The 16,671-nt window shown below is 46.5% G+C and overlaps 1 protein-coding gene across 1 annotated transcript in view; it reads left to right on the forward strand.

The window, feature by feature from the left end:
• Window positions 1-327: 327 nt before the first annotated feature.
• The window catches only part of Ercc3 (ERCC excision repair 3, TFIIH core complex helicase subunit), a 30,509-nt gene continuing 14,165 nt past the window's right edge, over window positions 328-16,671 (forward strand). Inside the window, exons 1-9 of the mRNA XM_021150266.3 lie at window positions 328-449; window positions 658-863; window positions 2,961-3,197; window positions 4,970-5,019; window positions 5,564-5,699; window positions 5,845-6,009; window positions 6,655-6,859; window positions 8,224-8,538; window positions 14,197-14,381. Coding sequence (XP_021005925.1) covers window positions 422-449; window positions 658-863; window positions 2,961-3,197; window positions 4,970-5,019; window positions 5,564-5,699; window positions 5,845-6,009; window positions 6,655-6,859; window positions 8,224-8,538; window positions 14,197-14,381 — 1,527 coding nt within the window. The 5' untranslated portion in view covers window positions 328-421. The remainder of the gene's footprint in view (window positions 450-657; window positions 864-2,960; window positions 3,198-4,969; window positions 5,020-5,563; window positions 5,700-5,844; window positions 6,010-6,654; window positions 6,860-8,223; window positions 8,539-14,196; window positions 14,382-16,671) is intronic.

Below are 16,671 nucleotides of genomic sequence, written 5' to 3' on the forward strand. Positions count from 1 at the left end.
AGCTCCCGGGAGCCTGAGGGAACCACCCAGGTCAGACCTTCCTTAGCGATTTAAGTAGTGGCCTCAAAAACCAAAACAAAAATAAACAAAAACGGAGCGAAGGCAGGGCATGGTGAATCTCAGCACTCGGTAGGTGGAAGCAGATCTCTGTCCCGCCTGATTTATACGGCAAATAAGCTCAAGGCTCCTAAAACTACGTAAAGTTCCAAACAAATCGTAGAGCAGAAAGTAAACACTCCAGGCGGGCGCAGTTCGCCTTCGGTCGACCCTGTGGTTCTGCTCTTCCGGTTTAAGATTTCAGAGGCGGGACTTCCGATAGTCTGGTGCTATATTTCCGGTATGTACCGGAAGTTCATTAGAAAGTAACTCCTGCGGAGCGGAGGTGGTGCGGTGTGCTGGCCTGTCTGCTTCTAGAGCTATTATGGGCAAAAGAGATCGAGTGGACCGCGGTAAGCACTACTTGTAACTGTCATTGTCGTAGGGTTTTCTCCGGCCCGTTGGGTCCGGGAGATGTGGAACTTAGCCGGGTGAGAGGCGTTTGCCGGACGCCGGTACGCGGGTGGAGCTGGTTTAGGAGTTCTTTCCAGAAGTCTCCTTGGGTGGTGAAGAAGGGACCCTAGAATCCTGCTGGGCTCACTTCTGTGTCTTCGGACGCAGACAAAAAGAAATCCAAGAAGAGGCAGTATGAAGAGGAAGAGGAAGACGAAGACGACGTTCCTGGGAACGAGTCTCAGGAGGCGGTGCCCTCCGCCGCTGGGAAACAGGTGGACGAGTCCAGCACCAAAGTGGATGAGTATGGAGCAAAGGACTACAGACAGCAGATGCCACTAAAGGGTGACCATACCTCCAGGCCCCTCTGGGTGGTAAGCATGGCCAAAAAAAAAAGCCTGCGTGGCAGCTAAATCTTGGACATTCTTACACCTCCAAAATTCAAACGTGAGAAATGCTGCCCTTTCGGAAGCAGCCGGGAGAGACGGTTGTCATGGGGCACACTGAAGTAGCTGGTGTGTTCTGGTGTTCTCCATTTCATCCCAGCTCCCCATATGATGACAAACCAGATAACTCAGGAGGTAAAGGCTCTTGCTGTCATAGGAGGAGGAGAGACCCGACTCTGGCAAGTCACTTTAGAGCGGTGACATGCATGCACTCACATACATGCACACACCCCACATACAGTCAGTAAGTGACATTTATCTGTTTGTGCGGTATATGTGCATACCCTGTGCAGAGAGATGTGCAGGGATTGTTTACAGAACCCAGAGACTGACGTGAGATGCTTTTCCCAGTCACTCTTCACATATCTGCCCAGCTCCCTGTTTTGGCTAAACTTACTGGCCAGGGATGCCCCCCACCTCCCACCCCAACTTAATCTGACTGCCCCCCCCCCCCGCCCCCCAACCTATCTCCAGCCATCTCAGCTCTGTGGTTGTAGGCATGCATTCCTGGTTTTATACTTAAGTGCTGGAGATCGCAACTGAGGTCCTCATGCGTGCGAGCACTTTATACACTAAGGTAGCTCCCCAACCACTAAATAGTTGTTTTAGATAACAATTTATTTACACTTCTTAAAAAAGATTTTTAACATTTTATATGTATGTATGTGTACTTGTTTCCAGAGGAGGCCCGAAGAGGGTGTAAGATCCCCCAAAACTGGAATGACAGGCTGTTATGAGCTGTCTGATGTGGGTGCTGGGAATGGAACCTGTGTATTCTGCAGGAGCAGCCAGTGCTCTTAACCACTGATCCATCTCTTAGGTTCTTTTCAAATTAATGGTAGATATGTTTTGGTAGTTAAGTTTGTTTGGCTTAAAATACATCATGTTCTGTATTCAATTTGCATTCTAGCCAAAAGGCCTTTTGAGACTAGTAGGTTGGAAGATTTCCATATATGGAACATTGGGAAACTTTTCTGCCTGCTCTTCTCTATCTAATTATAGGAACAGGGTCCCTGCAGTCTCCTGAAGGATTGATTGCAAGAGTATCCTTTGCATTGGACACTCACCCTTTTTGATAGTCATGTGGCAGTCTAGTGGTGTAAGAGTCACCTTTATTCACCTGACGTAATTGTCGTCTGGAGGCTTACTGCGCCTGTCTGCTAGCCTAGGCCTAGTCCTGGAAGCTTCTAGTCTCTGTGTAATCTAACCTAGGCCTGGAATGTTTTCCCTCCTCTGAGACTTGAAGCTGAATAAGCTCACCCTTTCTAGTTCTTTGTGAGCTCTGACTGGCTAGTTTAACTTAGCTGTTCTGGCTCAGACTCTTCTTCAAGCTGACTGCTTCAATCTGGCTTCTCTCTTGGCTTTTCCTGAATTGCTCTGCTTGGCCTCATACTAACTTTAGGAGTCTCTTCTAATCTTCTGGCTCCTTCTCATTCTCTAACTTGTTCTGACCTCACTGTGTCTAGCTTGCACTCTCTCTATAACTGTCCCAGTAAAACTGCCTCCTTCTCCCTCTTTGTGCTGCTCCACTCTCTACTGTACTGCTCTCCATGAACCCCGCTGTATGCTGTACTGGACTCTCTTCTCCTGTACTGCCTGTTTCTCCCTTGAGTAGCTTCCCTTTCCTCTCTCATCTTTGAGAGTTGGGCGTATCCTTTCCTATCAAGTCTCTCTGATTTGTCACTTTTTCTGCCACTCAATTAAACATCACTTTCAAACATGGGTACTTCCTTCTGCAAACTAACTTTACCTCTATTGTTTCGGATTAAAGGTGTGAACTAAAGGCATGCCTGTATTCTGGCCAGAGGGATTAAAGGTGTGTGCTGAAGGCTGAGCCATACAACTAGGAGAAGGTGTTTTCTTTCTTTCTTTCTTTCTTTCTTTTTTTTTTTTTTTTTTTTTTTTTTTTTTTTTTTTTTAGTAAGTAACACAATCTCAGGTTCACAGTGTGATCAGAAATCCTGTGACATAGTCTCTGCAGCTCATTGATATTCTTGCCTGTTGTGTTCCCTTGATGACTTTTAGGCTCCTGATGGCCACATTTTCTTGGAAGCCTTCTCTCCAGTTTACAAATATGCCCAAGACTTCCTGGTGGCAATTGCAGAGCCAGTGTGCCGGCCTACTCATGTACATGAATACAAGCTAACCGCCTACTCCCTCTATGCAGCGGTCAGTGTTGGGCTGCAAACCAGTGACATTACTGAGTACCTCAGAAAGCTCAGCAAGACTGGAGTTCCTGATGGAATTATCCAGTTTATTAAGGTGAGTTACTTGCAACTCTTTTTTTTTTTTTGGTTTTTCGAGACAGGGTTTCTCTGTATAGCCCTGGCTGTCCTGGAACTCACTTTGTAGACCAGGCTGGCCTCGAACTCAGAAATCCACCTGCCTCTGCCTCCCGAGTGCTGGGATTAAAGGCGTGCGCCACCACGCCCGGCTTACTTGCAACTCTTAACTATTGTAATAATGTGGCAGGGATGTGCTCAGGTGCGTACTATATGTTGTCATTGAAAATGTCTGATTTGTGTTTCCTTTGATAGCAAAATAGCTTCTTGCCTAGCTGCTGTCACTTTAGATCCAGGCATGGTTCAGGCTGAGATCATGTGTTTTGTGGGTTGCTCCAAGCCATGGGAGTGGAAGTTCAGGTCCACTATGGCCAGGATTACTTGAGAGTCCAGCTCTGGATTGATGGAACTATAGACTGCATTTACATATCAGAATCCTAACCCCAATGTACCCGTATGTCAGTAAGACTAAATGAGGTCATAAATGTCTCCCAATTCAGAAGGTGCTTGTCTTTATTAGGAATTATACAGTTGTCATAAGTCCCTTCTTTATGGGACTGTGTAGAGAGAAGGAGACCTTACCACAGCCTGAATTAACTGGTCCTGGTCCATTGATCCTGAGTAGTTAGAACTCTGAGAACATAAGCTTTTGTTGTGGAGTTTTTTTTGGTGGTTAGCTGTTACTGGAAGTGAGCTCCATATAAGGTAAATACTTAAGATCCATGGTAAATTAAGTGTAATAGGGTAAGACAAAATTTGAAATGTTGACCTGAAGAGGGTTTCATGGGAACAGCAGTTGAATATAGGTGTATATTATTCACAGAAGATAGGAGAACAGTTTTTGTTAGTATTGGCTAATCTGAAAGGACTTCACATTAGATTTCAGTCTGGAAGCAGAAGAGTGTGCCATGAGCAGAAGCCTGGGAGCACCACAGAGTTCTCTGATCTGTGATGCAGAAGGATGCTTACGAAGAAAGCACCAGGGCTAGGTCTGGCCTTTTGTCTACATGGTCTAAAGGACAGCAGTAGTGCTGGGGCAATGCTCTTGTGCTCTCAGTAGCAAGTTATGGCAAACACACAAACGACCTGCTCCCTTCCAGCAGATTGGGGACTTAAACTCTATTCCCTGTCACTCAGAGGCTTACACTGTGCTGGCAAGGTGGCATGTGCCCCTTAGTCCCAGATGTCTAGGGAGGAGGATTGTAAGGTTAATTTCTAACTTGTCTCAAAACTTAAAAATAGAGATGTTGGTGGTTCGGGATATAGCTTCATGGTCTTGAGTTCACTTGCCAATACAATGAAGAAAAGATGACATTCTTTAGGTTGTGGAAATGGAGAACATTGGTGTGAAGGTCTAAACATTTATGGTATTCGAACTTACCGTGTGTAGCAGGTCCTGCCAGTACTCACTGTGCCTAGTGACTTCTGGGATCTGTATTAGCTCTGGGGAAGCAGAATGGGCTTCCAGTTCGGGATGGGGGCTGTGGCCATGCAGGGGAAAGGAAAACGGAAAACACAGAAGAGGTTGTAAACAGTGGTTTGTAAATGAAAAGCTAGGCATATGAATTAGGCAAAGGATGGGTTTGTCCCAAAAACATGGAGGTCAACGGACAAAAGCCCCCTTGAGGCGGCTGTGGCTGTGGCTGATGTTTTCCGAAAGTACACGGGTCTCTTGGCCGGGTGCTGAGCCTGGTGGAGTAGCATGCTCTGAGTGCTGACATAACCTGCCTCTTGGTGTTCCTCTGCTTACAGCTGTGCACTGTCAGCTATGGGAAGGTCAAGCTGGTCCTCAAACACAACAGGTGAGCACTGCCCTCTGTGCCAGCTGCCAGCCGGGAGGGAGGGCTCACAGCGTGCCTGAGGCAAAGATGGGGAGTTGAGGGGACAGCGGAAGGAGAAGGAGGCCCTCCAGCTGACAATCCAGCGTCTGGAAGTTTGCAGTGATGACTACCTGCACACAGGCAGTAGGGTTTTTCCTTTTTACATATAGATGCTTTAAAGAAGAGCGTTAAATCGCAGCGAGCACACTCAAGCTGTGAGCATTTCTGACCTTTTGAGTTTAACTCTGCTCCTTTCTCGGGTGCAAACATAGGTTTAGGAGAGTTCACAAGGAAGGGCATTTTCACTCCTGCTGCTGACATGCCGATTTAACTTCAGAATGCGGCTCTCCTCTGACCCTCAGCCTGTTAGAGCTTTGCCCATAGCTCCTCTCTCTGATTTGACAAAGGTGTGGGGAGAGTCATTACGAGGCTGTAATTTTCAGATCACCCAACTGAGTTACAGTTGCAGGATGTTCTGGAAATGAAGTGCTGGCCAGCAGGGACTCCCTCCCTCTCCTGCTTGTAGGTACTTTGTTGAAAGTTCCCACCCCGATGTCATCCAGCATCTTCTTCAAGACCCAGTGATCCGGGAATGTCGCTTGAGGAACGCTGAGGGCGAGGCCACCGAACTCATCACAGAGACTTTTACAAGCAAATCTGCTGTGCGTGAGCTCCTGGGTTTCCTGGGGGCTGGGAACTTAGGACCTCAGTTTTCCTGAACCCCAGCACTGCCTGTCCCCTCACAGCTTCAGTTCATGGTTGGTAACAACAAGGTGCAGAGTCTGGACTCCTGCCTTTCTCTCACAGATTTCTAAGACGGCGGAAGGCAGTGGTGGGCCTTCTACTTCGCAGGGGGTAGATGCACAGGCCAAGTCTGACATCCCCAAAGACTTGTTTGATTTTTATGAGCAAATGGACAAGGATGAGGAGGAGGAGGAGGAGACACAGACAGTGTCCTTTGAAGTTAAGCAGGTTAGTGACTGCTTCCTGGTCACCAGTCTTGCCTTGTGTCAGCACCCTCTACTGTGAGGTAAAGAAAGGGACCCTGTATGTTTCTGTTTTGGTTCTTACCAGTATAAGCCATGGCATTCTCCTGGTGGGAGTTATGGGCTGAGAGTCCTTCCGTGGCCTAGGAAGCTGCTCTCCATAAGATGCATTTTGGTTCAGATTAAAGCTCATTTTGAGGAGACCAGGAATACCGGATCTGCTGGTAGAATAACTTTCTTAGTATCTGTAAGTCCCTGGGTTCAGTCCCTAGTACCACATAAACTAGGTTCGGTAGTATGTGTCACAGCCTGAAAGGTGGAGGGGAGGAGGGATCAGCAGTTGACCGTCATCCTCCACTAGACAGAACTTAAGGTTGGCCTGGAATCGATGGGACTTGACTCACAAAAACCAAAACAACAGGAAAAAAATCAACTAACCAAACAAAACATTGATTTTGACTGGGTTACTAGTTTGTGCTGCCTTTCTGTGCTAACCTAGTTGTTAGCAAGCAAGGTCTGAAATTGTATACATCCAGATAAAAGTCCAGGTTTCGATCATGTGGCCCTTTTGAATGTTGTCTCGGACACTCTGGAGTTGAGATCGTCACACATACTCCCTGCTGGCTCCTAGGAAATGATCGAGGAGCTGCAGAAGCGCTGCATCTGCTTAGAGTACCCTCTGCTGGCAGAGTATGACTTCCGGAATGACACTCTCAACCCTGACATCAACATTGACCTGAAGCCCACAGCCGTACTCAGACCCTATCAGGAGAAGAGCCTGCGGAAGATGTTTGGGAACGGACGAGCACGCTCAGGAGTCATTGTTCTTCCCTGTGGTAAGTGAAGAAGGCTCCATCTTTGTCTGCCAGCTGTCTCCTCCCTGCTCAGTGTGGTTCCCTGTGTAGCACTTTGGCTTAAGTGGCCGAGGTCACTTCCTCCTTTGGCAGTTGCCTGATGCTTGTTGAAGTACTTGCTTTGTGAAGCTCTTGGTCTAGGCCAGTGACCCTCAATGTTGCTAATGCGGGGACCCTTTCATACAGTTCCTTATGTTGTGACGACTCCCACCCATAAACGTATTTCGTTGCTATTTCATAACTGTGATTTTGCTATTGTTATGAATTGTAAATATGATATTCAGAATGACTTTATGTGACCCCTGTGAAAGGGACATCCAATCTTAAAAGGGGTTGAGACCCAGGGGTTGAGACCCACTGGTCTGGAGCCTGTGGGTGTCAGATCTTACTCAGCCTGGGTAGAGAATGACTGTGATAGCTCTGCTAAGGTGCTTAGGAAGAGTCTTCCTGCTGATGCAGGCATCGGAGAACCGCAGCACAGTGTATGAGGCCAGCAGTGCTGCTGGGGAGCTGCTGGGCACAGAGCGAGATGCTTCCTCTGACCTCAGCTGCAACAAGGGTGAATGTGGTGTGGAGACTCTAGATGGCAAGACTGAGGAAAGATAGGACGTGCGTGCGCGCGCACACACACACACACACACACACACAGACAAAGGGCACGTACATGCATACACTCCCACACTTACTTCTGTCACACTTCACAGTTCTAAGTGGTGTCAGGTCTAGCCAGGTTCATCTGGGAACACCACTCCAGAAGAGTTTGCAGGGATGGCCTCTGCCTTGAGCTCGCTTCATAAAGCTTCAAGGCAGAGTAAAGGCAGAGTTACTGTTGAGCAGTTTGACTGTCTTCACCTCAACCTTCAAGTAGAAGGTGATAGGAGAGTAAGAAACTGCAGGCGTTTTATCTTCTTCTCTAACTTTGCCAGGCGCATGCACACTCTGTGCATGCCTGAGCCTTGATTGCTCTGTCAGTTAGAAGCTGCCACTTGCCTGGAGTGTATGCTGGGCACAAGTGACCATGGGCAAAAGGCTCCTTGCTGCAGCCTTCTTTAAAATGATGCTAGCAGGAATATCTTGCTCATTGTTGGTTCTGACATGTCACCATTTTAAGTAAGATGCCCATAAGAGGCTGCAGTCGTGTCTGCTTCTACTAAGCTCATGAACACGTGCCAGGTGGGTCATTTCTTTATAAAGAAAGAGCCTGAGGCAGTAAGTGCTTCACACTCTGGGTGTGAGGACCAGTGTGTGACCTTTGTCCACATTCTTGTGCAGTTGAGCCATTCTGTACATCCCTAACCTGTGTTTCAGCCTGCTTTTGGGTAGCAAGACCCTCTGCTTGCTTGTAGGTGCTGGGAAGTCCCTGGTCGGCGTGACTGCCGCATGCACTGTCAGAAAGCGCTGTCTTGTCCTGGGCAACTCGGCTGTGTCTGTGGAGCAGTGGAAAGCCCAGTTTAAGATGTGGTCAACCATCGATGACAGCCAGATCTGCCGCTTCACCTCAGATGCCAAGGACAAGCCCATTGGCTGCTCCATTGCCATTAGCACTTACTCTATGCTGGGCCACACCACCAAAAGGTCCTGGGAAGCTGAGAGAGTCATGGAGTGGCTCAAAACCCAGGAGTGGGGCCTCATGATCCTTGACGAGGTGCACACCATTCCAGGTAAGGAGGCAGAGGCCGACCGTGCTGTGTGGATTAAAGCTGACTTCTACCTGGTAGGTCGCAGGCGGCTCTGAACATTCCTCCCACTGGCTAGCAAGGCTTTGAAATCATTAAGCATGATGGGATGGAAGTGTGAGGTAGGTCTCACTTGCAGTCACTGGGCAACTCGCTGTGTCTGTGGAGCAGTGGAAAGCCCAGCTTAAGATGTGGTCTTATCTTCTAGAGAATGATATTTTCTTCCTTCCTACATCTTCTAATTCTTGAAACTTAACTCTTAACCCGTTTTTATGGTCCTGTGAAAGCGAGCCAAGAACACTGCGTAACCCCAGGTGATATGTTGTGTTTTATTTAAATGAAGGCTAACGTATGAGTTGTCAGTACATAAGTCCCACTTCTCTAATTGCAGGCATATCTTTTTTAAAAAACAGCCTTAGTGATATAATTTATCTGCCACAAAAGTCACCCCTTAGAAGAGTATAACCTAGCAGGTTTTAATAAATTCCTAGAGATTTACAACCCTCACCATGATCTAGTTTTAGAATAGCTCTTTCATTTCTATTTGTAGTCAGTCCTTATCTTCTTCTACATTTAACCATGGGCTGCTTTCTGACTCTGTAGATGTACTCTTTCTGGGAGTTTTCATGTAAAGGAAGTAATACAGTATTTTCTGTGTCTGTCATCTTTCACTTTGTGTAGCAGATTGTCTCTGTCCTAACATTCATCAGTGATGCGCTCCTTTTACTGATGCATAGTGGTCTAAGCAAATGGTTCTCTTTGGGTTCTGCTGGTGGTGGTACGTTGTCCTGTTTTTTTGATTTTGAGGGATGTGATTTTATTGTGTTGCCAGGGCTGGTATCAGACTCCTAAGCTGACATGGTCCCTCCCCCTCAGCCTCCTGAGTAACTGTGACTATTAGGTATGAGTCAGCATGCCAAATTAGGCAGCTCTTCCTGGAAAAGAGAAACTAAGGAGGCTCTAAGGCAGAGATTCTTCCACTTTAGAGGGGGTTTTTACAGAGAGCATTCAGACATCGAGTATGGGCTTACTGTTTGGGTCTTCTTGTCTGAGAGCTCTTCCTGGGTCTATAGATGTCTGAGGATAACTGCAGGTGCTACCCGGGGTGTACATAGAAGGTCAGGTAGAAATGGGATGTCTTTGAGGAGGGAAAACGTCATGGTAATGGCCCTGTGGTGACAAAGAACTTGGCATGCTCAGACAACTCAAGGCAGCCAAGTATCCATAGCAGAGTTCTGAGAGAGCAGTCAAGACCAGCACTGCTGCAGGTGTCAGCATCGTGGAGACCTCATAGGCATGGTGGAGATTTGACTTATACTCTCCAGCCTCTGAGTGAGAAGCCATCTGCATAAAGGACAGACACAGGCAGTAACCTGAGCTGAATTGCAATAGAGATCACTCTAGCTGCTGAGCACTTTGGGAGCAATGGAGGGAGACCCAAGAAGAGGCTTGGCCCAGGGAGGACACAGTAAGATGAAGACAGCCTGATTGGACAGACTACAGAACTATGAACAGGTTAGATGTGAGATCAGGAAGAAAGCTGAGATCTAGGATGAGGCGAAGGCTTTGGTTTGCGTGCAGGAGGGGCAGTAGGATCTTCTTTGAAATGGGGAAGCTCTGGAAACAGCATGGAGTCTGTCAGACTTTAGACATACGTCAGATGAATTCAGGCAATGGCCAGGACGTTAGGAAATGCGCAAATGAACAGACATTAGCGAGGCTAGACACGTGCTATGTCAGCATTTGAAGAGTGCTAAGCATCATTAGCCATCAGAGACATGGCTATTAAAACACAAGATGCCACATCTATCCCATATAGAGTGGCTAAAATGGAATACCGGCATTACTAGTCCAGAGGAGGTTCTAGAACAGTTTGCCGAGTGATGGTTGCTCCGTAGGACATATTGACATTCACTATAAAATCACAGTATGATGTCCCAATCCTGGCCATCTTAGGAGGTGAAAACATTTATTTAAAAATATACACAAATATACACAAGTTTTTCAATAGCTACTCTATTCATAATTTTCTTAATTCAGTGGTCCCCTGGGGATGTTAAGCTAGGCAGACAGTGGCACACCTAACACAGCTTGGCAGTAAAGAGGAGCGAGCGCTCCATAGCTTGAGTTTCAGGGCATGGGGCTGAAAGAAACATGGTCAGACTTATTTGACATTCTCAAGAAGACAGCATGCTGGTGAGCTGGCCAGCACCCAAGGACACACTAAAGGACAGCTTTAGGCAGTTTTGAGGGAGTGGTGGATTGATCTATGTCCTGATTTTGATGTAGACATACAAATCTATACGTGTATTAAAATTCATAGAACTGATCCCCTTTTCTGTAGTGTTACTTTTATTTTGTGATAATTTAGAAACTCAACTTTAAAGAGTATAGATATCAGGTCTGCCAGGATTAAAGCTGCTGGTGTAGAAAGTCACATCCTGTAAATGAATTTCAGATTGTTCTGTGGTGAAGCTTGGGAAGGCTGAGAGTGATGCTGCTGTTCAGGCGATAAGGATAGAGCTCATAGTGTGGTCTTCACTCCCTGGTCTGGTTCACAACCTTCCTGGGTCTAAAACTGAAACCGAGATCTGAGTTCAGACCTCTGCTCTGGCTTGAGTGTGTTGCCTAAGAGTTCATATTTTGGAGGCATTTCTGAGAAATGGTGGAGTGTTTAAGACAAAGGTTTTGGCCATGTATATCACCACAGAAGGGATTAGTTCTGCTCTGGGATGCCAAGTAGCGCCTACAAGAGCCAGTAGCTATAAAGAGCAAGATTGGCTTCCAGAGTCCATGGGACTTTTCAGCATGTGTGCTGCCTTCCTCTGTGAGGCTTACAAAAGCCCACACAGGTGGGGCTCTCTGATCTTGGATTTTAATGTGCATTTTGTTATGACAACAGAGGATGAATTAATCACACTGTAAGCCCTAATGACTGACAATCCAGCTCCAAGAGCTGCTCTTAAGTAGAGATGACAGCAAAGTAGTTAATTGCCTGACATCTGACATTTACTACATTGGATCCAGGAGTGTGCTACATCTCTGAGATCTCAAAAGATAGATATTGCTGTTTCCTTTTACAGGTCTTTTCAAAAGAACCCTGTTGGGGCTTTTATTAATACATTTGTGTTGTAATGAACTGGAGAGATAGCTCAGTTAGCTTGCCTAATGGACCTCTGCGTTTCATCCCCAGCATCACAGAAACAAGTCATGGTGGCACACATCTATAAGCCTGGAATGAGGTGGGAGGATCAGGAGTTCCAGGTCATCCTTGGCTACACAGAGAGTTCTAGTCCAGCCTGAGCTACATGAGACACTCCCCCACCCCAGTCTCAAAAAAGAAACTGATATTGTAGCACTCATGTATATTAATTCTTCCTATGTGGAAGGTGCTTTGCTAGGTCTACTACTGTTTTAACAAGAATTTATTGAGCACCTTTTAAGTTTATGCACTGTGATTGACATTAGAGATACAGAGGTACAATTGAGTCATCCCAAATGGACTTTAGACTTTGCTTTATGTAACAGTGATTCGAGCTCCACTCAGAGTGAGCACATACCTCCATTTCTGCGAAGTCAAGGAGAAGGCAGACTTTTCTTTGACTTCAGAAGTCAGCGTAATGGTCTCCTCCAGGAAGAGTGTTGCCAGTGACAGAGGGGTGACGGCTGCGAGACTTGTGGGATGCTTAGTGCTCCCTATGTGACTGAAGCTGTCCTCTGCACAGCATCTTCCCTTAGCTGGGACAGTCGTGGTCACTGTCGGAAGTGGACTAAGGGAATGCAGAAGTGACTGGATCCTACTTTGTCCCTGATCTCTGATCTGTCTCCCATGCCCACGATGTGTTGTTCTTGTTGCCTGGGCTTCTGATGCTCCTCTTACTAAGGGAAACCTGGGATCCTCCGGTGTTGCCCTTCTGGGCCAGCAGTCTTTGCTCAGAGATAACCTTGACATTAACTTTTCATTTGCTTGTACCTTGTTTTGTGTTTGGTATAGTTATTGTTGTATTGGCAGATGTTGTAAGTTTCTAAGTTGTTAAGCGTCAGTGTGTGTGAAATTTAAAGTTAGCCGTTTACTCCGAGTGCGACTGTGCTGTTGCTCTATGGCTCTGGGGTTTGATTTGTCTTTTGGAATATTCTGGACTTTCATCTTCTCATTGGGTTTCTTTTTCACGTATCACTGGCCTCATCTTTAATTCTAAGATAAGCACAACTCGTGTGTAAGAGAGGGGTGGTGAAGACTGAAGCCAGGGTTTCATGCCTGTGAAGTGTGTGCTCTTCCTCTGAGCTGCACCCACTGCTCCATGCCTCAGACCTTTCTCCCACATTTGGAAAGGCAGGCAAGCCAGGTGTTACTGAGAAGTAGAGCAGTAGAGCTCCCTGCAGGGTGGGCATGGCGCTGGCTGTCTCCAGAATGCTTGAAGCTTTTATATTTACTTATTTTCAGGGAGGGCATGTGCATGCCATGTCAGGAGTGTGGAGGTCAGCAGGAGTTGGTTCTCTTCGACCGCATGGATCACAAACTTTGAATTCAGGTCATCAGGCTTGGCAGCAAGTATCTTTGCCTGCTGAGCCATCACACTAGTCCCCCAACTCAAAGCCTATTAACCTTCCAAAGTGTTGCAGATCTTTAAAGCTGTGGCAATGGAAACCTACAGTTGGAGGACCAGTTCAAGTCCCTAGGCCACACATAAGCTGGCTTGCTAGGGTGCCATCTGTCACCTTAGCACTCCTGTGGGAAGGTGGGGATGACAGCATAAGCCTGCATGTTGCTGCTCATGTAACCTGGCCTGTGCAACCTTGCACCTCCAAAGGACCCTGCCCCAAACATGGTGAGGGCCGATGCTGAGCATGCGGGTGCCTACATTCACACACACAAGCACACACATTACATGCCCACACAAGAGTTTTCAAAGGTTGTATCTCGTCTATGTGTTTATTTGATAATCAGGAATTATAACAATCAAAGCAAAGGAAGAAAATGAAAGGTGGCTCTTGATGAAAGAAAGTAATGACAGGGGGCTCACTCCGTAGTCCTGACTGAACTGGCACTAACTATAGAGCAGGCTTGCCCTGAGCTGTCTTCCCTGCTTCTGCTTCCAGAGTGCTGAGATTAAAGGCCTGTGCCACCATGCCTGTTTAACTGGTGACTTTGGGGGGGAACAGGTTCACAGCATGCTTAGTCAGACTGGAGGCTGAGCTTTGTCATTGCCACCGGCTATTTGCTCTCCACTTTGAGTGGCCATGGTAGGAAGCAGAGCAGAGCAGAGCAGAGCTGGGCTCTCTGTCCCCTCATCCCAGCTTCCTTAGCTGTGACCTGTGCATAGGCTTCAGCCTGAGTGATTTGTGTGGCTTGGAGTCAAGTCATATTTGCTCCTGGTGCTTGGACTCTTGACATGTTGACAAGTGCTGGTATTTGTGAGCTTGGAACTCCCGGAGGTCATTTGTCCTTTATTCTTTCTGTCTTTTGAACAGGTTTAAAAGCCATGGTGAAATATTCTTGCCTTGTTCTTCTCTGGAACCAGATTTCAGCTCTCTAGTAGCAAGGCTACCATATGGTACTGCAGACCAGTGCCAAGTTGCAGGCTGCGTGGCCCCTTCTCAGTGTAGAAGGTGATGATGTGAACATTTCTTGTCTTCTTGCAGCCAAGATGTTCCGGCGGGTGCTGACTATTGTGCAGGCACACTGTAAGCTTGGTTTGACTGCAACGCTTGTCCGGGAAGATGACAAAATTGTTGACTTAAATTTCCTGATTGGGCCCAAGCTCTATGAAGCCAACTGGATGGAGCTGCAGAACAATGGGTACATCGCTAAAGTCCAGTGTGCTGAGGTATTTGCTCCCTGGGTGGGATGTGAAGTAAGGGCTCCTGGGCAGACAAGCAGGTCAGGACCGACTCAGTCTAAGCGACTGTGGCGTAGTACAGTAGTCACCCTGGTAGATGAGCCACACTTCATAGCAGACTGCACTGGAATTCTCTGCCTCTGTCTTGTGGTTAAGGCAGCAAGCCCATACAGACCATGACTCCCTGCTGCCCACCCTCACTCACCCTGAAGGATTGCTGCTGTAGCCTCTCAGAGCATCCACTTAGGCTAATTCCAGTGCCAAAGTCCCAGAAGAAATTGGTCTTTATGGTGTTATTTCTTAGAACACATTTTTCTAATACTGTTGTTTAGTGGATGCCTGTACAGGTATGTGTTAAAATCCACCGTCAAAGATAAGCCTGAAAGAAGGACAAAACAATCCATCTTAGTGCTTTAAAATGACCGCCACTCAGTAGCTAGAGTGGCGTGGCCTCTGGGAAGTGGGTGTCTGGTTGAGATGAGTGTGTCTGTTAGCAGTACAGTGTTGCTGCTCATTGCTTGACAGCACTTCCCTTCTTTCCTCTTCTGCCCCATAGGGTAGTCACTGGTATGGAACTTGTGTTATACCTGTCAGTCGCCCTACCCACTGGGCCATCCTGCCAGCCCTGCAGAATTTTCTTGATCATGCATGTAGGTGTAGTTCATTCCTTTGAATTATTCAAAGATTCCATTGAATCTGTCATACGATGATCCCCAGTTTGATGCATAGCAATGGAAAGCTTTAATATTGACAGGTATTATTTTATTTATAATAATTATAATATTTAATCTTATATTTAAAGTGTATTTTATAAGTGTTTTGTTACTTGTTTAGTGACAAAAACTCTAACCTAGCATGTGTAAGAGAGACTCTAGGTTCATCTCCTGCACACACACAAACAAATTAACAGACACATTTATTAGAGTATTATTTGTGGGTGAGGGTTGGGGTTCAGGGAACAGGGAGGAATGAGAGCTCCTAGCACCAGGATGCTGCCTGGTAACATAGATGCTGCTTGCATGGGAACATAGACGCTGCATGCAGGGGAACATGGTAGCAGAGGACTTTGCACTTCCTGGAGAGTCCGATGTGCTGCTAGCCCTCCAAGAAGAGGAGTACTGGAGCAGTACTGGTCTGTGTGTGGTGGTGTGGCCTAAGTGGAGGGGTTGCTGGTTTCTCACTCTAGCAGCTCGATCAAAATTATTACCATTTAAAAATCATTGTTAAGTTAGTTCCACTTCAATATGGAGTATTAATTTTTCATTTTTAAACTACTTTGTGTCTATGAGTGGCTGTCTGTATGTGTGTCTTATATCACATGCATGCAGTGCTCTTGGAGGCCAAAAGGGAACGCTGGATTCCCTGGGACTGAAGTTAGACAGTAGTTAGCTGCCATGTGGGTGCTGGAGATCAAACTCAGGACCTCTGGAAGAGCAGTAAGTGGTCTTAACTGCTGAACCATCTCTCCAGCCACTACTTTATTTTTAATTAAAATATAACTATATCATTTTTTCCCTCTTTTTCTCTGAACCCTTCTAATCCCTCTACTCCATGCTTCTCCCTCTAAAATTTACGGCCTCTTTTTAGGTTTGTATACAACTCTGGATAGTAACCGTCTCTCATGTAGAGCTTTCAAAAATTCTCTCCCACTGCAGAGTCCTCCTCCTCACTCCACTGATGACTTCTCAGCCCGTCAGAAGCTCTTTAGTTTTATGAAGACCCCCTTGTCCATTGTTGGACCTAAGTTTTAGGCAAATGGAGTCTTACTGGGAAAGTCCTTTCCTAGCCGACTGTCCTGTGGTGCGCTGCCTGTGTTTCAGGTTTCACGCTTAGGCCTTTGGTCCTTTTGGAGTTAAGTTCCGTGCACGGTGGTGGATGCAGGTCTAATTTCATTCTTCTGCATGTGGACATCGATTTCCCCAGCACTGTTTATTGAAGATGTTATTTTTCCTCCAACATGTTTTTGGCATCTTCATCTAATATGAGATGGCTGTAGTTGTGCCTTCTTTTCTTTGGTTTTGTTACATTGGTCTGCATGTCTGCTTCGGTGCCGGTACCATACTGTCTTTATTACTATTGCTGTGATGTGTCTTGAAGTCTGGGATGGTGAGTTCTTCAGCACTGCTCTTTTTGCTTAGGATTATTTGGGCTATCTGGGGTCTCTTCTGGTTCTATATGAAAGAAACATAGGCTATCTTTTTTTGAAGAAATGTTGTGGGGATTTTAATTGGGATTACATTGACTCTGTTCATTGCTTTTGGTAGAAATGGCCATTTTT

The sequence above is a fragment of the Mus caroli genome, unplaced genomic scaffold (assembly GCF_978045245.1).
Source record: "Mus caroli unplaced genomic scaffold, Mus_caroli_1 scaffold_19, whole genome shotgun sequence".
NCBI lineage: Eukaryota > Metazoa > Chordata > Mammalia > Rodentia > Muridae > Mus > Mus caroli.